This window comes from Protobothrops mucrosquamatus, unplaced genomic scaffold (genome assembly GCF_001527695.2).
Source record: "Protobothrops mucrosquamatus isolate PMUCROS unplaced genomic scaffold, P.Mucros_1.0 scaffold67, whole genome shotgun sequence".
NCBI lineage: Eukaryota > Metazoa > Chordata > Lepidosauria > Squamata > Viperidae > Protobothrops > Protobothrops mucrosquamatus.
In genome coordinates, this window is record NW_015386445.1 from 423,688 (window position 1) to 449,431 (window position 25,744).

At 44.8% G+C, this 25,744-nt stretch overlaps 1 protein-coding gene across 1 annotated transcript; it reads left to right on the forward strand.

Annotated features, from left to right (window-relative positions):
* KCTD15 (potassium channel tetramerization domain containing 15) lies at positions 1-25,063 on the forward strand. The gene is made up of 4 exons (XM_015812095.1): positions 1-173; positions 14,253-14,397; positions 19,885-20,190; positions 24,908-25,063. The coding sequence occupies exons 1-4, from the start codon at positions 10-12 to the stop codon at positions 25,061-25,063; spliced, it is 771 nt and encodes a 256-aa protein (XP_015667581.1). The 5' UTR covers positions 1-9.
* Positions 25,064-25,744: the final 681 nt, after the last annotated feature.

Here is a 25,744-nt window from a genome sequence, read left to right on the forward strand (position 1 = left end):
GGCAGAGCAATGTCCCGGCTCTCTCTGACACGGTCCCCAGTTTCTCCCATTGCTGCTCAAGGAATTCCTCTCCCTGCCCAGCTCACCAAATCGAACGCCCCGGTGCACATTGATGTGGGAGGTCACATGTACACCAGCAGCCTAGCAACTTTGACCAAATACCCAGATTCCAGGTAAGGTCGCCCTTGCTGAAGGGCCAATGCCTTTGCATTTTTTGTGGTGGGTTGTTACTACTATTGCATAAGAGAATTCCAAATAATTGTGTTATTTCCAGACAACTGTGATTTTTGGAGGAGGATGCTCTTGGTTCAGGGGTAGGAAATGGACTATTTAAAGGTAATTTTAATCCAGGGGGCATATGTTTTTTGTCAGCCAACTTTCAAACGATTTGTCATTCTTTAAAAACAAAAGATTCTGCTGTTCTTCCTTCCTTGTTATGTCAGTGGGATGTTCTGCTAAAGGAAGTTTGCTTTAATCTGCAGCAGTCTTCCATAGAATGGTAAAAATGTGGAGTTCTCCTATAACAAACACTCTCTTGGTGTATATATGTGTGTGTGTGTGTTTGTGTGTGTGGTATTAATAAACATACAGGAATGGCATAAGTTGTTAATTTGCTGGTGCTGTATTTCTCTTCTCGTCTTCTGAAGGATTTGAAGTAAACCCCACTTTCAGCCACCTTGCAAACACATGTCATTTTCAGTTGAAAGCATTTTCAGAGGCAGAGGCAGATGCATAAGTTGAGCAATACCTTCTAAATGTCGAACCACGATTTGTTGTTTCCTAGAGTGACTTTTATAGCATTGTAACTGGTAGAAAAAAATCAACGCCACATCCGTTTCGTCGAGAGGGGATGCTTTGGGGTTTTCTCTGCTGTTTCAGTATTGAGTTCCTTTGGAAGACTGTCTTCTTGGGAGAAGGTTGGATGCCATTTTAAGGATCTCCCCAGCACCAGGGCCATCTAGGTGGAACAGATACAATTCCAAGGAGTTCAGAATAAGTTAACATCGGTAGAAGTTATCATTCCTATTCTACCTGATTGATAATAACAGCTACTGAATGCACCCCAGGTTGCCTCTGCTGGAGAATCTCTCAGTCCTTTGGGTTGCAGCTCTTAGAAGCCAAGCCTGTGTGGCCAGAAGGTTGAGTTGCAGCCCCGGTGAATGTGGAAGGCACGAAGTTGGGGAAATCTATTGAATGCTGATTGGAGGAAGAACGTGAAACAACTGGCCTGCCCTGTTGAGCTAAGCTGTACAGCTTGCTTATTTTAAACGTTCCCAAAAGACCATTGTTTAGGAGTTCTTCCTAGGTTGCTAGGGACTTCTTCACAAGGCACAGTCTCAGCTCTTGGAAGTGTCAGGGGTTGGGTATTGTATCCGCCTTCAAGAACAGCCTTAGGGAGGCCACTGGGGCTACTTCAGGTGAGCACTCTTCGGAGTTTAGGGACAGCTATGTGTGGCACGTCCCCTGCTGGCCTAAAGAAGGCCTGGCTACTCTGAGAAACATTGCACATTGACCCACTGGTCCTTCAGATCATGGGCATATTACTTGCTCGGTCACAGCTCAGCATTAAAAAAACCCTTTCCTAGAAAAACCGCAGGACCGCAATTTTTGCAGAGCCCATATTGATGCATCATTGTTTACAAAGAGGAGAGAGCCCAGGCTGTCAAAAAGAAGGGTTACTTCTACCAATAGACAGGAATGTAAATCCTTGCAGCTTTTCAGCTTTGATCAACCTTCCCCTCTCTATTATGTTAAAGACTTTGTAGCAGAAGAGGCCTATAAAGCCTATTGGGGCAAAAGAAAAGTCAGAAGGAATCTGGCAGGAGGTTTAAATTAATACATTTTATTAAAAGGCATATGTTTTTATGAAAATGACACTCCTTCTGATTTTTTAATACTATATTAAGACACGTGGAGCTGTTTGGAATAAAGCCCTTAGAAATTTGGGTTGAACCCCTTCCAGTGGGGCAGACGAACTATAAGGCCTCAGTTGAGCCCCTGATAATAATTGTGTATGTGCTTTGGCCAAATAAAACTTTAAAACAAATAGGATATGCCGTGTACCTCTGGTGAAGTAAAAGGGCTATGTAGCTGCCCTGTTTTTTCATGCATTTAGGATGACATTTTTACCTGTTGTATAATGGAGCCAACTAAAACAAAACAGAAACCTAGCAGTGTGGTTGCACGAACCCCCCAGAATTGCAGTAGGAGAAAACCTCTTCCTGAAAACTCTCTGCTAAGGACTGAGAGCGTATAATTTGCTTAGTGGGAGAAGGAAAGACTTTTAAGTGGCAGGAGGATGAAACGGCTCCCTTGATCCCCAGAGCAATAATAGCAATATTACCAAGAACATCCAGTAACATGAGAATGCCGGACCTTTCATTCAATATCGGCACGACATTTTCTCTGGGAGACAGGCAAATAGGCAGCTAATCCTCTTCTGCAAATCTGGATGCACTCACCAGCCTCCTTCTAAGAAAGCAACTCTTGCCGTGTTCAATGGGATTATTGTCACACGTGGGCCAATTTGTAGCCGCAACCAAACGTCTGTCAGCGGGCACGTTTTCTTATTTTGCTTGGATTTCTGTGTCTGCACAGTAATTTATAAACGTCAGGCTTTCTGGTCCATTTCGGTTCCTCTTGGAGTTAAGGAGTCTCATTACCTCAAGCTTTATTTAAAGAAAGGATTGTTACAAATCAATATTTGACAATTGCATAAGCAATTAGAGTATTGGGGGGGAAACTCTATCAAGATGTGTAGGTATGTTCATGCAGGCGAGAGAGTCATTTAAATCAGTCATGATGGAAGAATCAAGAGGGCAGGCAGAGAAAGAACACAGAGGACTAGAATTCACTTGCTGGCTTCTACTTCCCTTGACCAGCCGGAGAGACCAGACCTTCAAAGCATCCCCTTTGAAGAGGAGCATCCCTCCCCGTGGTCTCATGCTCAGAAGCACTCCAGCAGGAGAAGCAGGAGACCACGGAGAAGCATGCAGGCCCAGGGAAGGGTCAGTAAGCCGCTTCCTGTTCATGGCTTCATGCCCAGTGAGTGCTGCTTTTCACATTCGTGTGTGAGGGTGAGGAGCCTCCTGCTATCCAGGGTTGTAGCCCAGGGCAACTTGGATTCCCGTTACCTGTAACACTGCAGCAGAATACGCAACAGAGGAGGGAAGGGCAGGAGCAGCCTGCTGACTTTCAGGTGTGTCCTCGCCAAATTTATTCAGTAGTCAATTTATTTTTTCAATTTGCATCTTGCATTTGTAATCCCAAGTGGCGAATGCCGCTTCCTCACAAGAGAATTTCATTTTGCTTCTAGAACTTCTGTCCACCTCTGTTGGGTGCAGAAGAGCCTCGTAAACCGCCGACTTGGCAAACACCCACCTGTGTCAAAGGACTTTTTATTAAGTTTCTCAAAATCAGGAGAAAAAACTGGTTTGGGGTGTTGCATCCCATAGCAAAGGCAAAAGGTCACTGTAGATCAGTGGTCCCCAATCTGATCTGCAGGTTGGTGGTGGGGATATTTGGGGCGCAACCTAGATCTGCTGCCTGCCGCTTGCGTGGCCTGGTTCCTAACAAGCCCCGTTAAACGGTGGGCCCCAGTCCATGGCCCCAGGATTGGAGACCCCTGCTGTAGATGATTCCTTGAGGCCAGCTGCTGAGCGAGGAGGCCTCTGACTTCCTGCTTCTCCCAGCTCCCTTGCCTGTCTCTTTGCAGGGTGGGCGGAAGGGAAGGTAACAGGGGACTCTGGTCACTGCCTGGGCAGCCCTTCCTTACAGTGAGCAGTCAGGAAAGCTAAGGCTCAAAATGAAGTAAGGCTTGCGACAAGAGTCAAAAATAACAAAAACTTCTTTCAACCTATAAAATAGAAGAAACAAAGTCAAGGAAACGACTGGTCCATTAATGGGAGAAAATGGCAAGAAGGTGACAAGCAACAGGGAGAAAGCAGAACTGCTTAACTTGGTTTTTTGCATGTCTTGGCCAACCTATCAAAAACAGTACCCGTAAAGGACAGATTAGGATTACAAGTTAAGATAGGCAAGAAAGTGGTAAAAATACACCTGTCCACCCTAGATGAGTTCAGCAGGACCCGATGGAATACACCCCAAGGTTCAGAAGGAACTGGCAAGACATGATCTCAGAACCCCTGAGTTGGAAGGGACCTTGGAGGTCTTCTAGTCTAACAGGCAGGAAACCCTATACCATTGCAGGCAATGGTCCGATCTCTTCTTAAAAACCTCCAGTGATGGGGTACCCACAACCTCTGGAGCAAGTCATTCCATTGGTTAATTGTTCTGTCAGGAAATTTTTCCCTAGTTCTAGGTTTCTTCTCTCCTTGATTAGTTTCCATCCTCTGCTTCTTGTCCCATCTTCAGGTACTTTGGAAAATAGGTTGACCCCCCTCTTCTTTATGGCAGCCCTTTAGATCCATTCATCTTTTACTACTAAAGGGAATAACCTCATAAAAGTGGCGAGTTATAAACAGTGAATTCTCAGGCTGACCTAAGAATCTTTGCTTCCTGTCTGTTTCGTTTGAAAATCACATTTCTGAATACAAGCCTTGCATTCCTTGATAGCTCTCAATTCATTGGACAACTGTTTCCATCTGAGAATGATTTAATCAGTATTTATGGCTCCAGAAGAACACCCTAATGATATTTATTATTCAAATCTGAAAGAGTTGGTACTTTTCAATTCTCTTTCATCATGTTGTTTTACTGGGAAATATGCATCTAGAACTTTCTAAATAAATTAATTTGCTACTTTGATACACTGACTTTTAATGTGTGTGTCCCTTCCTTGGCAGAAGGAATCTTCTTGTCTTTGCAGATAATTATATGTATTAAATCTGGATGATCATAATTCTCTATGCTCTTCAGTCACTAGATACAATTTTGATCTGCAAAAGTTCCCGGGACATTGTAGGAAGAACATTTACAGGCAGGAGCACAATGACTCGTGGACTTCAACTCCCAGAATTCCTGAGCCAACATGGCTCAGCTTGGAAACCTCCCTTTCCCCTCAGCATGGCTGGCTCAGCAATTCTGGGAGTTGAAGTCCACGAGTCATAAAAGAGCCAAGGTGGCCTCCCCATGCAGTAGACAAACTGACCAAAATTACGATATAAAAGACATATCACTAAAGGAAAAAAGAGCTTGATGTGCAGTTTTTGTGCCTAAAACAAGCCATTCCATTTTTTTAAAGTTTTGTGTCTGAAAGAGATTTAAGTCTATTTTGCTTGGGCAATCTTACTACTTTTATAGAGTGTGCTGCATTCCTGTGTTAAAGCATCTTTAAGCAACAGAAAAGGCTCCGTTTTACAACCCATCTGCCCAGTCTAGGGAGGCTAATGGCTGGTTGCCTTTGTAGGTCATCCTGTCTGCTGGAATCATGTAACTTTTTGGCTCACACAAAGCACAAGGCAATTAACTTTTTTATTTGACAGCTGTCCTAAGGCTCTTCCAACCAGCTTTGTTCAAGAAGTCGCCCTGGGAAAGGAATAAGAAGGCCTTGAGGCAACCAGTGGACTGCATTCGCAGGACATCCTTAGCTTGGTGCTTGTATTACTGTAACCCATTCTGTGCATTTGTGCAATATATTAATTTACAAACCAGTCCAATGAGCCATAATCTGCTAATCCAGGCTACAGGTTTAGCATCTTGTGCGAATGCAGCCTTTGAGCCTTTATCCAACCTTGAGGAAGGCTGGGCTTGAGACAAACCTGGAACCTGAAGCTGAAGGTCTTTCCTGGAAAGATCTGGCTCAAAACTGATGGAGTGAAATGGGAGAAAAATGGCCTTTGTGGAGCCAGGGTCGGTCCCCACCTTGCTCCCTGCCATGCTGATTGTAAAGTGGGGACATTAAAAAGGGTATGCTTGGGAGAGGGGCAGCTCTAGTCCACAGCATGAAATTTCCTATTCTTACTTACGTTGAGTTCTTCACCTTGAGAGATAACTTTGGTAGACTTTGGGCCAACCTTTCTCTCTCAGCCCCAAAGCCAGTGTGGGGTAAAGATGAAGTTGCTGGGCTGGGAGCAAGAACACCTAGGTTCATGTCCTCCCCACAAGAAGCTCTCTGGAGGGGCTACCTTACAGGGTTGTTGTAGGAAGAAATGGGAAGATCCTGTACAAACGATGGGATGGATGGATGGATGGATGGATGGATGGATGGATGGATGGATGGATGGATGGATAGATAGATAGATAGATAGATAGATAGATAGATAGATAGATAGATAGATAGATAGATAGATAGATAGAGCGAGCATGAGCGGACATGAGACTCAGAGGCAGCTTAAACCATGAATCTGTTTCCTGTAACAATTGTGTTTTCAGTTGTGGTCCTAAACAAACACTGCTGTTTGTAAGCTTAGTTTTTTGGGAGGGGGATTTGGAATGCCACAGACATTAGTTTGTGCAGGCTTGTTGTGTCTTGCTAGCTTGCTCTTAAAAGATTTGTAAATAGAAAAGCACAAGCATGTCAGGATACAGAATAAAGAGAGAGCAAGAGAGTTGAAAGGGACCTTGGAGGTTCTCTACTTCAACCCCTTGCTCAGGCAGGAGACCCTGTATGCCATTGGGCAAATGTCTGTCCAATCTTAAAAACCTCCATAAGACATAATAAATTGTAATTACGACATTATGGAACAATAGACATAAAAATATGGATATCACATTCATCTTTCACTATTATACTAATGCTGCCATCTAAACTAACAGCACATATAGTCTGTAAATGACAGTATGCAAAAGCCAGGAAAACAAAAAGGTTTGGAAATGCATTTCAGAAACGGCACAAGTCCAGGAAATCTTCTTGGCCCTTTGATTGAGAAGAGACTCCCTCCCTCCCTCCTACACTGATCAACAAAACCTCTTGGCCACACAGCACTGCATATCAGGGTAGATTTCTCTTTCAAAAGTTGTGTGGTGCTTACACAAGAGCAGCCCTCAACAAATTCACATGTTATTCAGCAAACAGAAATGCAAGTTCTGCTTACTCCCCCCCTACCCCGCTCTTATATCCTGTCTTAACATCGCCCATATCCTGTTTGTTTAAGCCCAAGGGCACAAGATGGCCCGTTCTCCTATTAATTCATTTTGCATACTTAGAGGCTGCAAAATGGCCCGTCCTGTTTCTTGCCTCCCAGGAGGGGGGAGGGGGGGAGCATTAAAAGAGCAAAGTGTTATTCTGCTGAAGGGAGACTTGCTAAGGATAGATAAGGAGGCCTTTCTTATTCTTCTCTTGAATCTCTCTGGTGAGTGGCAGAGGAAAAAAGGACGAAGAATCCCATATTAGCCAAGAGTCCAACATCCCCAAATCCAGTCTGGTTTAGGGTCACTGGCTTGGGAGTATATGCTGAGGATAGACCCAGGGTTCTAAACTGGACTAGGTTTAATTTCTCCTTAACTAATATTTATTAACTAAGTAAAGCTACAGTGAGCATTGTTACTCATTTATTTCTGATTTATATCTGCCATAAGCCAGTGTGTTCTGGAACACACCTTGGTTTGGGAGGGTTTGAAGAAACAACATTTGATTAGATCCAAAGACAAGTAGAGCATAAAAATAAAAATAACCACCTATGAATTGAGAATACAATCACGTCTCATTCATTAATAGTTCCGTTGTTGGCTGTGACAATAGCGAAGCCTCGGGACTTGGGTTGGGATTTAGCAATGGTATAAGTGATTTCAGGGCGCTTACATTTTAGGAATACCTCTCAACCCCTTTGGTCTGAACAGCCAAGCATCTGTTGAGGAGGGCTGGTTGGAGTCCCTGAGAGCTCCATTCCTTGTCAATCGTGCACATCAAGTTTGAGAGGGTGATCTTACAGCTCTTGAGGTCGTGTACCTCTGAAGTCGGGCCTTTGGATTTCTTTTTCTGGTAACTTGATCTTGATTTCCCGGGGTTGGGCAGCTTGCAAGAACTTCAAAGGCTCCGGCTAGTGAGACTGGGGCGCCCCCTCCCACCAGCATGGCTGCTGCCTCCTGGGGAATGTCTCTCTCCAGCTCGGCAGTGCCACGTTTCCCACCTCGGCCTCTCGGATGCCATATCTGAGCAAAGCGGAAATGACAGACACCGCACAGGGGACGGGGAAGAGCTCAGAGAAGTTGTCAGCTTCGCTCTGTCTTCTCCTCGGGTTGGTTTCTGGGGATACAGCAGCCTTCCTGCAGGATGGGGAAGGGGGCAAGAGGAAGTGGTCTCTCAGGCTTGCCAAAGTTTTGCCCTGGGGGCCCCAACAAATCAGAATCTTAAAAAAGGGTTCTTCTTTTGGAGCTTGTTTCTCATACATGAACCATTATATTGTGACCATTTGACTCGGGACAGGGAAAATACCTTTGTGAGCCATTAAAATACATTAAAGAGCATAAAATCAGCTGAAAAATTAAATATTAGTTGTGTGACTTCCTGAAAATAATGTTAAAGAGCTCTCTTTCCAAGGGAGGTTTAGACTCTGCTATGCCAGGGAAGGGAATTGCCCCCAGAAAACTAACCAGTCACATCAGGGAGAAAGGGGGGAAGCAGTTCAAGTCCTGAACTGCTAGAAAAAATGTGATGCCTGGGACTTTGAGGAGCTTTGACAAATTGATTTAGCACAATTGTTGCACTCCCCTAAATGTTAAGCTGAAGAAAGGTATCCACAATAACCTATATTATAGTGTGTAATTCATCTTAATTCTCACGGCAGAGCAAGCTTGCCTCCAGAAATCGTGGGCGCTCCATCACTGGAGATTTTTAAGAAGAGACTAGACAGTCACTTGTCTGAGATGGTATAGGTCCTCCTGCTCGAACAGGGGGCTGGACTAGAAGACCTCCAAAGTCCCTTCTAGATTCTGTTCTGTTCTGTTCTGGACCTAAAATGCTAGGCTGATAACTCTGCCCACTGTCTTGATTTGAGAGACTCAGGAAGATGCTGGGTCTCATAATACTTTGAACCCCAAACCACCTAATCCTTTTCTAGAGTGAGTTGCTGTGGGAGTGAGTGAGAGGTTGTGAAAGAGAGGAGTATCTGCAGTGAGGTAGTCACAGAAAGCCCTAAAATGGGCTTAATCTATGCAAAGTATAACAGCCTCCCCAGGTATCTGCCTGGAGAAACCACACCTAGCAACTGGAAGCGCAAACAGGTGCTCCCATCCATCTGCTCTGAAAAAGGATGGGACGCCACTCTCCCTGGACGGATGCTTGGTAGAGGGGGCAAAAAGCAGACTAAGCCATGTTTTGTCACTGACTTCATGTTAAGTCTAAACAAAGAAGCCATTCAGGTATTATAGCAGTCCACAATCTGTGAGCCCAGCCAGTAAATTAATTGGGTTTGGCTCGGGGCACTTCAAAGCATCTTTATTACAAATTTAACAATAAATTTACGTTGTAATTCAGAGCTCTCCTGATGGAGTCAGCCCTACAACTAACTAACACTGTCTGTCTGTCTGTCTGTCTGTCTCTCTCTCTCTCTCTCTCTCTCTCTCTCACTCTCACACACACACACACACACACACACACACGGTATGTAGGGAGTAAGGAAGTTCCTGCCGTTTGGAAGAGGGGCTGTTTTGGGGACAGCCCCCAGGCTCGTCAAGGGGATAGCTCCCGTGCTGCTGGTACCCCTGCCCTGGAAGACACACACGCAAGGGCAGAGGGAGTGTTTCAATGAACTGAAGACTTCCCACAGGCCATTCTGTTGGGCTGAGAGTTGATACTCTGGCTTGCTTACTAATCGTTGATGCTCCTGTTTTTTAAAACATTTCATTATAATTTTATCAAGGGCCCAGCTGTTTTGGTAAAAAGTTCAATATCCCAGCATGTTTTTTAAAAAAACCTCAGTCCAGCAGAGAAAGATCTTTTTAATGAGGATAAAACATGCTGCCTTTGCTATTTGTAAGGAAAAAAGGATGCCTTCTCCCTGTAGGCCTTGGGAAATCAGAATGGCTCCTGTGCCTTTGCTTGACCGCCGTCCCTGCGCCCTGCTCTGCTCTGCTTTGCTCTGCTCTCTCCAGCTGGACCTCTCCTGCTGCCCAAGAGGAGACAGCATAGCCGCCAAGGGACCCCCCAGACGCGCTCTTTCCTTTATTGTCAGCTGCAATTTGCCTCCTTTCTTTCTCCTCTTCTTTATTTTTAAGTGCCTTTGCAATTTCTTTTCCTGCTCTGGGGCAGAGCTGTTGAGACCTTCGGCTTTGTTTGGAGAGAGGGTGAGAGGAGACGGCTGAGTCTAGAAGGGCATGGGAGTTGCCATTCAAACACGTTCAGCCGCCTCTCCTGCCCGGATAAGCCATGCCAGGAGGGCGTTGGAGGGGAGCTCTAGGCAGCCGATGTGGGAAGATTAGCCAAGGCTGTTTAAAGGCAGCCCAGCATCTTCCCAAAGGGCAAATTGGGGCCTGGCTAGGGAGTGTTTACTGGAGGCGGGAGCAGAAGTGGGGAAGGGCGTTTTTTGCAAAGAAGGAAAACTGCAGGAACTTCTTGTGGATATGAGTAGACTGGTGTGTTTTCAGAAAGAAAAGGAATTTCGTTTCTGCGTATATTTAAATATACATTTAAATTCATGTGTTTGTTCACAGCACCATGGCACATGATGTTTTTTCCAAATTTATGGGCACAAGAGCCTGCCCCAAAAAACTTATAATAGAAAAAGTCAGCCTGGGAAATGGAAGGAGCTTCTCAAATTGATGTCTTCCATAATGTGTATGATTATAAAGCCCTGCATCTATCCCCTCTTTCTCCCCCTCCCTCCCTCCCTCACACATACACACAAAATGTTCACACACACACACACACACACACACCAGGCCTGGAGCAGTGATGGCAAACCTTTGGGGCTCTGTGTGTCAAAAATTTGGAAAACGCCTACCTTGTCTCTGGTGATCTCCCCCCCCCCCCAAAAAAAAACAAAAAACCTTTTTTCAATGTTTTTCTTCTCCCAGGATAAAGTCTTCTGGCTTTGTATTCTACTTTCAGACCATTTGAGAATTCCTTTTGAATTTCCCTTGGACACGTTTTGAGTTTTCTTGGAGCTGGTCAAGGAGGCTATTGTCCTTTTGACTGGGCTCCTGTCTTGAGCAGGGGGGTTGGGCTAGATGACCTCCAGGGTCCCTTCCAGTTCTATGTAACGAGGACAGGCATTTCCACCCATTTCCTCATATTATGCTGCAGTATTGTCTACACAGAATAAAAAGGGTCAAAGAAGCTGATGTCCAAGGCAGGACCTCTTCAGTGGTGGGTCCACCTCTTTTAAGAGTCCCCTTTTTTGAGTCTGAATTGAATTTCCAGTATTGCCAAGTGCTCCCTGCCAGCCCCTGTGCTTCTCTGTGGTTTAAATGGAAGGTTCTTCTATAATGAGTCCCCCTCCCTTTTTGGTTGCAATTTTAATCATTACAGCAGCTAAAAAATCAGCTTCCTGAGCTACATAAATAATAATTTGGTTTTACTCAGTTTTTCCGCCTTGCAGCAAGCATGCTTAAAAGAAAGTAAGATCAGAAGTAAGTGGAACTCACGCTGGATCTCTGTTTAAAAATTGTCAGCCAAATGTCCTTGCAGGGGGCAACATTTTTCACTTTGGGTGGCTGGCTCTGACCATTTCTTGACCAGATAGGAACTTGAAAAGGCTCGGGGGAAGGATTTAAACAGAGACGCAACTCCACCAAAGAGAAAGCCAAAAAGTCAGGCTGAGGGAAACTTCTGTAAAAAAAGTAGCAAATGGGAGCCCGAAAGAGAAAGAGGTGGAGACCACAAGCCCTTGGGATGAAAGGAAAAACTTCCTGCCAGCACCAGCAGACGACATTCATTAACACTACCCGTGTTCTTGGTAGTGTTGTTGCATTGCTAAATTAATTCCATATAAAATTAAGGACAAGCCTTATCACTTTATCCTCCCGCAGGTTAATTCTGCTTTGAATCAAGAGGAGCTGAAAGCAGATCCAGTCCAGTTGCACTGATGGGCTTAAAGCTGAGAGGACGTAACCCCTTCCTTCCATGCACAAAGCACTTTTGTAACCTTGGAGGTTCTGAGTCTTTTTTTTGGGGGGGGGGGGGTTGGCCTTTCCCACATGGAAAGCTGCACTGATCTTACAACATGTTGAGAATAATGGGTGAGGTCAGGATAAAAATGGGATTGGATTCATCTATATTTAAAACCAGCAAAATTAAATACGATAAAGTAATGCTCATCTCTTTCTGCCTTGTTAAACGTGTGATTTAGGAACAAAGAAGTCTTCAGGGGGTTTCAGGCGACCTTGAGTTCAAACAGAAGGAGGCTCTTCTGCTTGCTTGAATGAATGAATGAATGAATAAATAAATAAATAAATAAATAAATAGGCAAATGTAAGCAAGCAAGAAGAGAAGAGGTTTTAGACATGCTAGTACTGCTGGTGAAGATCATTACATTTATTTTGTAGGGAACTGTTCTGAATGCTATCTAGATAATTGTACTGTAAATGTTGTTGTTCTGATAATACTGATCTGGAATAACAGAGCAAAGGAGCTGTTCCAAAACTCTTAGTTTACTCCTGAGCAATGCTGGGGACAGATGGGGGGGGGGGAAGACAAAGAACACTCTTGCAACCACCTCTGGCACAAAGCTTTCCTCTCTGATCTCTAGATCATCTGAAAGCTCTCAAAACCCGACAAGGTCCTCATTACTGCACATAACCGGCTCGGTTGCTGCAGGAAAGTTCCCTGGTTCTCACCGATAACACCTTCAGCGTTGATGGTATCAGCGGTACCTCTAAAACCTGTGGATGTGTGTTGGCAACCCAACATTAGCAGGATTCCCAGGGTGTTCAAAGAAGTGGGCGTGGCCCCCATTGACATGAGCCAGCCCTTGCAAAGCACAGGATGGCTCAAGGATTTGGATCCGGGCAAGGTTTGGCCAAGCTGCTGTGGCGGGCAACCGACCGCCACCCAAACCTTCCTGCATTTTTGGGAACCCACCGCATAATTAGTGGCTATGGGGCAAGGTAACCAGCACGCGGAGGCTGACTGAGATGATTCCCTAATTAACTCCAACCCCAGCGATTTGGTGGCCGATGGGCTGAAGCCAGGAGTAGGAGGGAGCGATGGCCACTGAGCGGGGAGCAGAGCGGGGAGCGGGGTGTTCTGCAATATTAAATATCTCTATAATTAACCCAGAGGAGAGTAAGAAGGAAGGTATATTAATGAAATCTGCGGATGATTACTAAATTAGAAAGAACTGGAAACTCCAGATTAAGGACCGATAGTGGAAAGGAAATTATACATGAAGTGGGAAGACAAGGCAACATCAAAAGGAGGCTTCGATCTGGGCCATCCGGGGAGGAGGGAGGCAGCAGCCTGTCCCTAAACTACCCGCGTTGAGTCAAAAACTGCACCCAGATGCCTGGGGGGCCCTGGCTGCTGCTTCCGGAGAGATGATGCGGAGAAACAAGCCGGGGAAGGAGTGGGAAGAAGAGGCGCTCTCTGCCAGGAAGGGAAGTCGGCCATAGGAGACTTCGAAAGAGGGGAGATATTTTGCAGCCAGAAATGTGTGGCTTCTGGGACAAGGAGCCATGTGGGGGCTTTGCTTTTTAAGTAGCTGCGTTTGTGAGCCCCCAGACGGGAAACGGGGCCCCACCAGAGATGGCACCACACAGTTTCCCCCTTCCCAAAAGATGAGACGTGGCTGGAAAACGTTAAAAGAGAGGGAAGCAATCACAAAAAAATGCCTGGTTTGGATGCCATGTCTTCCGTTTCATAAACCACGATTCCTGAGCCGAGAACAGAAGCTGGTTAGGGAGGATTCCCCTTCTGCCCCCTTTCTCCCCGCAGGACTGGCTTGGCTGTTCCCATGGCTGCCTGTGGTGAGCAGGGGACATCTTGCCTGCCTTCCCCTGGGCCCCTGTCAGGGCTGTGTTTCTGCTGAGGACTCAGGATGTTGTGTGGTCCAAGCAGCGGTTGGGTCCTCCTGAATCGGAGCCCTCTGGGCGGGTCCTCTTTTGCGGGTCTCTGGGAGGGACTGCCTGGCTGGCTTCCTAGAGTCATCTGGGCTTCTCCTCTTCCCCAGTCAGCCCGTCCTGTGACTGTCATCAGTTCGCGGTTCTTGGTGGTATTCATGCCAGTGTGACTTGGCTCTTTGGGACGCCTGTGGTTTCTTCTGCAGGAGAGACTTAGTTTCTGCAGCCTCCTGCCCTGGAAATGAGTCTGGATGGCTCCGAGGAAAGCTGTGGGACCTTAGAAAGGATGTGCTGCGTTTCTGCCTCCCCTGGGCTGCTCTTCCTCTGTTGGCCAACTCTTTCCCTTTTCTCCCCAGAATAAGCCGCCTCTTTAATGGCACAGAGCCGATTGTCTTGGACAGTTTAAAACAACACTATTTCATTGATCGAGATGGTGAAATATTCAGATACATCTTGAGCTTCTTAAGAACTTCAAAGCTGCTGCTCCCGGAGGATTTTAAGGTAAGACAGGCAAGAAACCTGTAATCTGTTTTTTTCTTATTAATTAATTGATGTTTCTTTTAGAGCATCATCCTCTCTGGCGGAACAGATCACCGCAGGGGGTGCGAAAAGAGTTTTCAAGGCTCCTTGCCTTTCATTCTCCCATTCTCAAACTCCTGTCAGAGGCTGACACCATGCTTAGTTATTGCTTGCTTAACCACGGTTTGTTCAATAAACCACCACAGTTGTCTGGGTTCACACAACATGCTATACCAGGAAACTCAGTGTTTTCCAGACTGTGGGATGCATTTTATATTTGAGGGATGTGCCACAGACTCTTTCAGAAAAGAGATGGAGCCAGGATAACAACTAGATTAAAATAGAATTAAAGTGAATTCCAGGTAATTACGTATATATTGAATATAATGTTTCACATTCAAAGGTTATGATGGGTTGCCCACTTTTGCAGGAGTAGTGAACTCTCTGATTTTCAGGGCTGGGAACTAGCTCTGGGTCAACTGAGCTCAAAAAGTCAAGATGGTGCCCACAACCACACAGCCCCTAGTTTGATTAGTTTTGTTCTGTACTACAGATGCCCTTGACTGGGAACCAGCTTGTACTGCTCTCCCTCTGACTTCAGGTGACACATGTGGTTTGGTTTGGTGCATTCTGTGAACGTGGTGAGCTTTCTGGACATCTACTTTGAAAGGGGCACTTCCGCGTGAGCTTAGGACGGCGTTGGGCATTAGAATCGTCAGGCCTTGAATGGGTTGCAGCAGCAAGCCTACCAACAGAAGGCCTGGGCAATCTGGGGAGCACCGTGCCTAGGGTCAAGTTCCAGCTCCGTGCTCCTGCAGTTCAGGAAGGGCGCCCATGCCAAGCGCAGGTCTGCTTTGCTTCCTTGCAGGCCCTGTTGAACCGTTCCTGGCCAGCCCAGCTCCTTTGATGCTGTCAGATGTGTGTGTTTCCCTTCACCTTGTGCTCTGCTGCCGTTATTGGAACAGGGATGGGAGTAAAACTCCCACGTCGGAATAAGGAGCGTGCAGGCCTTGAAGCCTTCTCCAGCAAGGATCCACGTCTAAGATAGCCTGCTTAACTAGGCATCTTCCAGCTGAATTGGAAAAGCAGCAGGCTGAGTCAACCTCGAGCCCCATCAAGATCGAACTGCGGGCAGTGGGGACACAGGGTCAGCCCGCAGGACTTGCCTTCTGGCTGCTGCACCACCCCAGGGCTGTTGCAATAGCTACAGGATGGCAGGGATTGCTATTGCTAAGCAATACAGTCACACTTTACGACCACATTGCTTAGTGACAGAAATTCCCACCCCAGTTGCTGCCGTAAGTCAAGCATCGCCTCTGTAGCTGCAATATATTTCTATTCTGTCATTATTACTTTAAAAATACATAGTCATCCTTTAGAACAAAATCCCCATGGATGACTTAAGCCTTTTAAAAAAACACAATCCAAATATTTCCAGTATAATGGCAGCTGTATACCAAATAGTGATAATTTCTAGTGGAGGCGTAGAGAAGTATCTGATCCCAGACATTTAGAGTTTATAACAGGTTGTCTCAACCCCAGTAAATGTGTTTCAACTGAATTCAAAACAGCTTTTTGAACCTGAAACACTTGCAGCATAGTTGAAGCCTCCTGTTTCAAGCAGAGGAATGTTGAAATTTGAAACATTCTGAATTCAAACCATTAGTAGCAAAAAGTAAAGCAGCATAAATAAAATAAATTAAAAGACTCTATTGCAGCACAGTGTATTAAATTATTAACATATGCCAGGATATGAGCCTTTATTCCACTTGGGAAACAGAAATCTTTCATGAGGAACCACTGAGCCAAATTATGCCAGAAACTATAAATGTCTTCAGTAATGTGTTTCGGATGGTCAGGAGAAATAGGCTGTTTCGGTTGTGTTTCTAGAGTTGCAGAAATACGGGGTGCCACGTCGTCATGTCAAAATAGCAGGGAAATAGCAGGTGCTGCACTTCCTTAGCATGGAGCAGCAGGTCCTGAGTGACCAACCCCCCCCCTCTGGGGTTCCCAGCAGTTGGAGCCCTCTTGGGAGGCGATCAACATCTGCTCCACTTCAATGCTCCTTTTGCTATTAGGATTTGAGACACCTAAAAAAAGAATTGAAGACACATTTGGAGCCAGACTATGGACGTTCTTACAGAGGAAAACTGAACGTTTCATGCAACTCAGCCTGTGCAGTCAATGGGGTCTTCAGCATTTAACAGAAAAAGGCCCCAAATTCTCTCCACAAAGTTACCAGCCTGTAAAATCTGTCTAAATCTGAATTATCTGGTTGGAGAAAGGAACAAGCAGGAAGGGAGAAGATAACTTCCAAGGATGTATAAACTATAGAGTAGAGTAGGAGGGGAGGAGAGGAGAGGAGAGGAGAGGAGAAGAATAATTTTATTGTCACTTTGAATGTACATTAATTGGCATACATTAAAATGAAATTTCGTTGCATTCAGCTCTCAAAGGGTCACCACCTCCAATATACACTATATAAATATGACAAAAATAAATACACACACACACACACACAATTATCCATATACCCACATATGTTATATGACACAGAGAAACAACACAGTCCAGTTCGGATTATGTATACTTGTGCATGGCGAGTTTCCCAGAGGGAGGGCACAGGGGAGAAAGCTATGGGGGGACCCAAGATAGGCCAGACTGTTCCTTCAGGCTTTGGAAAGGGCGTCTCTTGTGAGCTTATCCAAGCACAGCTCAAGGCTGGCTTCTGGGACTTAGAAACCGATCCAGAGGATGGGAAGGAGTAAACAAAAGAAGATGCTATCTATAAAACAAAGGTGCTGGTATTTTTTATCTTTGCTATGAGACAGAACCATGCAAAATGTACAGGAAGGTGTCAATCCTTGCACCTCTTACTCCAGGAGTTTTTCCACCAGTTCCAGCAGGGTGGATTTTGGATGTGTGCTCTCCAGAGTTCTGCCTCTGTAGAGTCTTTTTTCAGACTAAGCAAGCGGTGAGCGTTGAAGACAATCATGCCGCTATGTTCCTAGCTAGCAGTTCTCTATTATCACATCTGGCTGGTGTGTTTACAGTGAATATTAACTACTGTTCCAGTTGCTAATAAGGCAAGGCTCAAAGTACTCTCTACCTTGGCTAGACCCTCCACTTAACTCTACAGCACATACCGGGAGCAGCAAGCAACAGAAGGACTTTGAGTTAGCAGTTATGGGTTTTTTTTAGAAGTCACAGGCACATGGAAACTGTCCTTGCAATTGTGAGAAGGCTTCCTCAGGAGTAGGCTGTGTGAGAGGTGGAGAACCCATTGGAGTCATGAGGGTTGCTCAGATCTTCAAGCTTCTGTTTCCAGCCCTGCACCCTCATGCAGCTCTGAGGGCTGAAATTAGGCCTTGTTTTAGCCAGCCTTCCCCAACCTCATCCGCTTTGGCTGTGCTCACTTAAGAGATGCAGTCCAAGCCTAGCTGAGGGCGGCAGCTCGGAGGAGATGGAGATAGTAACAGTGAGACTTGTTAGAGTTAGTGTTTGGATCATTTAAGACTTGAATAAGGTATTGTTGTTAATATTGTTGGAGAGTAACCATCTGTCTTGCCCTGTGAGATTCCTCCAGTTGGGCAGAGCTTGTATTTTAGCCATTTCCCCTTGGCAATGAACGCAAGAGGGGCTGGTCTTGTTTTCCAGCACCTTGAAAAAACATGGTCAGCACTTTTCCATTTGGATTCCCCATTTTCTGCCCTGAGTCACCTGTATAAAATGGGAGTAAAGCCTCCTTCTATCAGATAAGCAATATCAGATTGGCAGCTCTGTCGGCAGCTTCCGGGTGTAGCCAGCCGCCAGGCTGAGAAGGCGATTCCACTTCTGCCTTCAGAGTGTTTTGCGGGTGTTCCCCTGCTGGTTTGGGCTAAATGGCTCCCTCTTGAGCAAGTCAGTAAAATTACACTGAAGGATAATGTTCAGCAACCAGCTTTGCTTTCCAGGCTGCATACAAGACATTGAGCGTGTGGTCTCTGAAGAGCTGCCCTTGGAGACGTAGATTTAGAAGAAGCAGGGAGTTCTTGGGCAGAAGGAGAATGGGGGAAGAAGAATAGGTTGTGTTAAAAGTGTCCTTTTCAGAAAACTGTGCATAGATGAGAAGTGCTTTTTTTTCTTGTTCTGTTTGTCTCTCCATCCCTTTGACAGTCTTCTCCACATCCTCCATAGGCGACAGTCTTTGGAAGATGTGTTAAAGGGGAAGATGGTCAGAAAATATTTCACCCCTAACACCCATCTGTCAGCTGTATGAAGAAATAATTCTTATTTTCTAGCCAGCTCACAAGATAAGAATATTAGCAGTCTCTTGAGATTTCTCCTGTTGGGCCCAGTAATCCCAAATAGAAATAATTGGGCATAGTTCTCCACCCAAATATATTGGCATGTTTTCAAGTTATCTTAAAACAAAGCCTATAATTAGAGGAGGCACTCGCAGGTTGCCCTCTGGTAAATCTTTGCTGCACTGCTGGGAATAGATTCACTCCTGCCCTCCCCGGCCTGTGGCCATTTGGCCCATGAGAACAGATCACGAGTCCCCGTCTATCACTCTCCTTTTGGGTCTGGAGCTGCTCTTGGCCCTGTTCGCTGGGAGGTCCAGGAGTTGCTCCCAACACATCTGCAGGGCAAAGAATTGGAGCAGGCAGTGCAGAACAAGGGTGCAACCCAATCTTAATATTCTTTGCAAATATTAAGATGAGACTTCCTGTCTTCTCCAGGTGTGGCTCTCAAGTGCCATTCATGTTCTTGTAGGGTTGGCTGCCAGATCTTTGCAATGATTTGCTTAAACAATATCCTACGTTGGAGAGTTCTGCAGATTGCCTGCCAGATTTCTATAAGAGGGCGAAAGAATTGTTTTCCTTAAAAGCTTATTCGGCTTAGTACTTGCAACAATAAGAAGAGGAACAGAATCTTTGCCAGAAGGATCTCATAGGACAGGGGTCCCCAACGTTTCCACCTTGGTGGCCCGACCTAGCGGAGGGGGTGAGCGGCAGGCGCACAAGCACACACAAGTGGCGGGTGTGGGCAGCCTCCACTTGCACGAGTGGAGCTTTGTGCACGAGCAGAGGGTGCTCGCATTCCTGCGCAAAGCTACACTCACACGAGTGGAGGGTGCTTGAGCTTCAATTTACTGCAGGCAACCAGTCTGGTTCTTATATGCACAAGTGGAACCAAAGGAAGGCAGGCAAATACGCTGCAGTCCCAGCACCTTGGCCAGGCCAGAGTGAGCCTCCACAAGATGGCCGACAGGACTGCTTAAGCACCTCCCAGGGCAGGACTTTGGTCACATGGTTGCAGCTGCCATCTTGACTTTTTTTACTGCCCCCTGCTGCCCAAGCAAAAGGAAACGGACTTTTTGGCCTCGGTGGAATATTAACCTTTAAAAAAAAAAAAAAAGTCTCTGTTTGCAGGGGTGGGCACGATGCACCGGTTTTCCTAGCCTCTTCCTCTCCCTTCCATCCAAAGGACTTCAGTCTTTTGTATGAAGAAGCCAAGTATTACCAGCTGCAGCCGATGATCAAAGAACTGGAGCGATGGAAACAGGAGAAAGAGCAGCAGAAGCATTTCCAGCCCTGCGACTGCCTAGTGGTGAGGGTGACTCCAGATCTGGGCGAGCGGATCGCCTTGAGTGGGGAGAAGGCGCTCATTGAGGAGATCTTTCCGGAGACGGGGGATGTGATGTGCAACTCGGTGAATGCCGGCTGGAACCAGGACCCCACCCACGTCATCCGCTTCCCCTTGAACGGCTACTGCCGGCTGAACTCGGTCCAGGTACGTCTGCGTTGCTCTTCCGCCTTTTGCTGGCAGAGGAATCTCCCCCCCCCCCGCTTTTGTGTCCCTCCCTCTAGTGCCCAACCTGCACGGAGACCTGGTTTATGGCGAGCCCATGGACTGCTCAGTATATCCCCCCCCCCTTTTTTCCCTTTCTCTTCTCCTTGCCCCTCCCAAGTTCAAGCAGGAGAAAAAAATAGATTTAGATTTTGTATATGTTAGCACCATGCTGATCTCATAATGGTGTTAGCCTGACAAATGCTAATTTTTTTTCATCATCGCGTACCCTGCGGTCCTTTCTTCCTTCTACAATGCCCCTAGGAGGAAAAAAAACCCCTATCAAACTACGGTACGTACAGAAGGAGAAAAGAGGAGAAAAGGGGGAGAGAAATGTTTTGCATGCCACTTTGTAGAAAATGCAACAATGTATAAATGCATAATTTATGTCCTGCTCATAATTAAATGATAGAGCCTGCAGGATGGACTTTAAAATATGATCTCTGCACTTTTTCCCCCAAAAAGATGTATTGTAAAAATTGCCCGGAGTATTTAAAATAAAATGTGTTCCACTTTATACTCAAAGGTTTTCGTAGGGATTGACTGAGGGTTTTTTTTTCCTTCTATCCTTTTTTTAAAAAAGTTTTAAAATTAGGTCTTGAAACCAAGCTAGTTGGGCCGGCTGATCAGCAGGTGCGGGAGGAAGCAAGCGAGGGTCCTGTGCCCTTTGGCATCTCCTTTGGAAGAGTTCTCCCACCAAGGCTAGTCGCCCCCAGGAGGAGGGGGGACTGCTCAGCAGCTTTGATAGTGCCTCACTAATTAGGGAAGCCCAAAGGAGAAGGGTCTTCTTGGGTGAGATCTCCCTTAGGTGACGTGCAGGGGGAGTTAGTTTCTGGCCGAAGCTTCAGGCTGGGGGGAGCCAAGGGAGCCCCCAAGACCGTGGTCCTCGTCGTTATCTTGAGTGCCCAGTCCTGAAGAAGAGAAGGAGTAGCCCCAGAAGTCACCTCTGGCCCTTTTGGGTGATGCTGCTGGCTGAGGATGAAGTGGGAGATGAATCCCTACCCATTTGAATCCCAGTGGAATTTCTCCCCGCTGTTTTTAAATCAATTTCTTTATTAATAAAACGTGTTACATGCTTGACGTCACTGTCAACGATTGCAGGGTGGAATAGATGTAGGAATAAAAGTTATAAAATTACAACAGACTACAAAATGACAAAAATGGATTAAAATTATAACACAGCAGTGACATTAAAATATTAGAAATAGAAGAATACTTTAGAATAGAATAGAGCTGGAAGGGACCTTGGAGGTCTTCTAGTCCAGCCCCCTTCTCAAGCAGGAGAACCTATACCATATCAGACAAGTGAATGCCTGGCCTCTTTTTAAAAAATCTCCAGTGATGGAGCACCCAGAATTTCTGGAGGCAAGCTGTTCCACTGGTTAATTGTCCTCACTGTCAGGAAGTTTCTCCTTAATTCCAGGTTGCTTCTCTCTTTGGTCAGTTTCCAACCATTGTTTCTTGTCCTGCCCTCAGGCGCTTTGGAGAATAGCTTGACCCCCTCTTATTTGTGGCAGCCCCTCAAATACTGGAATACTGCTGTCATGTCTCCCCTATTTCTTCTTTTCTTTAGACTAGCCAAACCCAAGTCCTGCAGCCGTTCTTCGTATGTTTTAATCTCCAGGCCTTGGATCATCTTAGTTGCTCTTCTTTGTACTTATTCCAAAGTCTCAACATCTTTTGTGTAGTATGGTGACCAAAATTGGCTGCAGTATTCCAAGTGTGGTCTTAGTATGGTTTTATAAAGCGGTAATAATACTTCACGTGTTCTTGATTCTATGCCTCTGTTTATACAACCCAGGATTGTATTAGCTTTTCTGGCTGCTGCTGCTGCACACTGCTGGCTCATGGTCAAGTGAACGTCCACTAGGGCTCCAAGGTCCCTCTCACAGTTGCTCTTTTTAAGCTGTTTGACTCTGTGTTAGGATTTCTAGCAAGCCAATTCTGAAGCCCCTCAGTCTTCTCAGGATAATTTATATGATTTAACTACTGTAAAATCGGTCTATGCTCCTCGTGGTGGGCCACAAAGTTGATTTCCATTGGAAATGCATGTGTGCATCTATTGCTTATCAAAGAACTGCTGCCAGTGTTGAAATGAATAAGGGGCATTAAGAGCCCAATCTCCAGTATGAGTAGAAAAGGCCTCTCCTGAATTCTTGGCCTCCATCATGCCACCATTCACAGCAGCCCCTGATGGTCTTGCAAGCCGTTTTTTATATGCATCACGCAAGGGTGAATGAACAGGATGCTGGAATTCTTCCCTTTCTCCAGTTGCATTTCATCTCTTCAGTGGCACTGCCTTGCCATTCTGGATTGGTTATCTTGTTTTCAGACATAGAATAATATTGTTATAAAGTCTCACAGTGACTGCCAAGCACCACAACCCCCCTCCCCCCGAAACCACTTACAAGGAAAACCTCTAAAAGACAAATTGCACCAGTAAATATGTTTGCGGACGTCTGCACTGCTTCCCCACTTCCAACATTGCATATTCACGATGAGTCATAGCCTCATTTTGTTATGATGAAGCCCAAGTGTTGCTTTTCCTTAAGAGGTTGCATCAATATCACCACCAGCCAGTATGTTCCTCCATAATGTACTGAACTGCCCTGCAGAGCACTTGTTGGTTTGATTAATATTTGGCTTTGCTGTAGAGGTTTGCTGTAAGCAAGACTTCAATCACACTGTAGTCATTTAGGAATAACTTATAGAATTATCACTGCATAATATGCTAAGAGATCCTGAAAGACCAAGATGTATCATGTAGCTCCTAGCTCCTCTTCTGGGCCCTTTTAACATCTTTGGAACCAAGTACTTTGCAGAGTAATTTATACCCTAAACAAGTCCAGAAAACTAAAGTAACATTGAAAAAGTCCACTGTTAGGCTCAATTCAGAAGGCCTGCATTGAAATCCTTTTCCAACCGAATCACAGCAAGGTTACTTTATGCTTAAAAATGGAAGGACACGTTGATTCCCACAATGCACGAATAGCTGCAAAAGACGATGGAGTTAACAGAGATGGCTAAATTGACTGGCTTGATTAAAGAAAACATAATTTTGTTTCTATTTGGAAACCATTTTGGACTTTGTGCTTGAGGTGGGAAAAAAATGGAACTTTGATTTTGGGTTTTGCCGATTAAATACAGTAGGTTTGTTGTTATAGACATGGTTAGTTCATATTATTATATAAAAATAAAAAGTTGAGGTTTTATGCTATTACCTTATTATAATGCACCAAAAGGAGTTGGAAATCAATTCTTTTTCTTTCTTTCTTTCTCCCTTCTGCCCTACACTTTCCCCTTCCTTATTTCCTCCTTATTTCCTTTTGTATTTTTGTATTTTATATTACATTTGTATAAACTAATAAAAATTTTGAATGCAAAAAAGAAGAAGAATCTGCATCGTAGATAAGTGGGTAGGTGGGAGGTTAAATAAACTAAACATAAAATGTAGGCAGTATCTGTAATCAAATAGATTTGATTACCGTATATTTGATAGGAGAATGGAAGAAAGATCTGCAAATATGAAGAAAAGATGAATTAAAAAATGTGAAGAATCTGCAATACAGATGAGTGACACAGAAACATTCAACCAAGAGATGTAAAAAGATTTAAATAATGTGGCATTACTGGATTTAAAAGAGAAAGAACTTGCTTGGGGTTGAGAGTACTTAGAGAACAATCTGGCAAAGATAGTAAGTTGAGAGTTGCTGAAGCCTTAAAAAAAATAGAATGAGAAGAAGCTGACATGGTTGCAGAAATGGACAAGAATACAATATCAATACCAAAAATAAATGTACCAAGAAATATATTTGGGCACCTTGTCAGGAAGAAGACAAATTAATGCCAAGCTAAGGATCAATAATGCAGAGATACTGGATAAGAGACAGAATATAAAATTGACTCGTTTCATCAGGGACACGACAATAGGATTCTTTTAAAAATGCTGGAATTTTTTTTATACTTTTTGCTCAAAATGGACAAAAGTTATTTTTGGGCTTGCAAAGTGAAGGATATGGGAAGAAGTGAACTACGTATGCAATTTTAAAATGGGATGAATAATACTAATAATACTAAGCTTATAAGTGCTGTAAAAATACAAGTTACAGCATTTCTGTTTCTTTATAAATTATCTTTTATTTTCTGTACTTTCTAGCTTTCTCAATTTCACTTTTTGTATTTTATGTTTATCTTTCACTTGTTTAAAAATCTTTAATAAAAATTACATTTTTTTAAGAAAGAACGCTAAACTCAGGAACAGAAACCGCACAGCCAACAGTCAAGGATGGAGGAAAAATTGTAGTGTATCCTCAAGTGTATCATTTGTGGCCTAAAATTCTAGGCCTGAACTTTTTAGCCAAAAAGTCTTGCAGTTGAATCCAGGATTCTTTTCGCATCAAACACGTATTCTAAACAAACGAAGTTCCTTTAGGAATTTCAAGTTGCTTAGTTGTTAAGGCATTGGTGGCTTATTAAAGGATGGCGGGCCAGGCCATTTATGAAAGCCTTCCAGGTATCTTGAAGTAGCAATTTTTTTATTTCTGCCTATTTATTGGAAGATAGAGCCTACTGGAGTCAGGAAAGCATCTTTGGATCTTTCAGGGGTGCATTTTGTATGAAATCCTGTTCTAATATATTTCTTATTTTCCAAAACCTCCAGGTTCTTGAACGGTTGTTCCAGAAGGGATTTAATGTGGCAGCGTCCTGCGGTGGAGGTGTGGATTCCTCCCAGTTCAGTGAATATGTGCTGTGTCGTGAAGACAGGAGGCCACAGCCCAATACCACAATCAGAATAAAGCAGGAACCCCTAGATTAAGGACTGGCTCCCCTCCCTCCTTTCAGACAGTAGATGTGTCCAAGAGTCCCTCGAGTGGAAACACTCAGGACTCGCACGCCAGTATTATGCAGGAGCAGCCAGCCTGTTTCTGAAGCAACCCTGTTGCATGGCCAGCCATGACTCTCACGTGGAAACAAAGACAATGACACAACGTAGAGTTGTTTGTATTATTACTCAAGTCATCACAGTGCACTTGGAAGCCTGGCATTTGATGGGATTGTGTGCTTTTGGCACCTGGAAAGTAGTGATGCTTCTGTAAAGAACTGACTGGACTGAATTTGGTGGAAAAGACCAATTTGTGTAATTAAAGTACGTTTCATTGAAGGAATAAGCCCACCCGCTTTCTGGAGGACAGACCCTCCGTCCTACGAATGTGTCAAGATCTTGATAGCTGCCAGGAGGAAGCTGGTGGTACGCTGAGTGTCTTCCCTGAACCCTGTACGATCTCTGGACTGTCGGTCATATTTCCTATCGCCATTTGTTATTCATGATCTTTTTCTCATTTTATGGATTCTTTGTATTATGGCTTATTTTTCTGACCCCCTACAGTTGTCTTAGAGGAGCCAGTTCAGACAGGGACCAAAGCTGTTACGGTGCTGAACCTGATTTCATTCTTTCCAGTCCCACATATTTGCTGTCCTCCTTCCCCCATACACATAT

Bases quoted from the DNA above. Each gene is read 5' to 3' on its own strand.
- KCTD15 (XM_015812095.1), top strand. From the start codon at position 10: ATGTCCCGGCTCTCTCTGACACGGTCCCCAGTTTCTCCCATTGCTGCT. The intron at 14,398-19,884 runs GTAAGACAGGCA...TTCCATCCAAAG, and splicing joins TGCTCCCGGAGGATTTTAAG to GACTTCAGTCTTTTGTATGA. The intron at 20,191-24,907 runs GTACGTCTGCGT...CAAAACCTCCAG, and splicing joins GCCGGCTGAACTCGGTCCAG to GTTCTTGAACGGTTGTTCCA.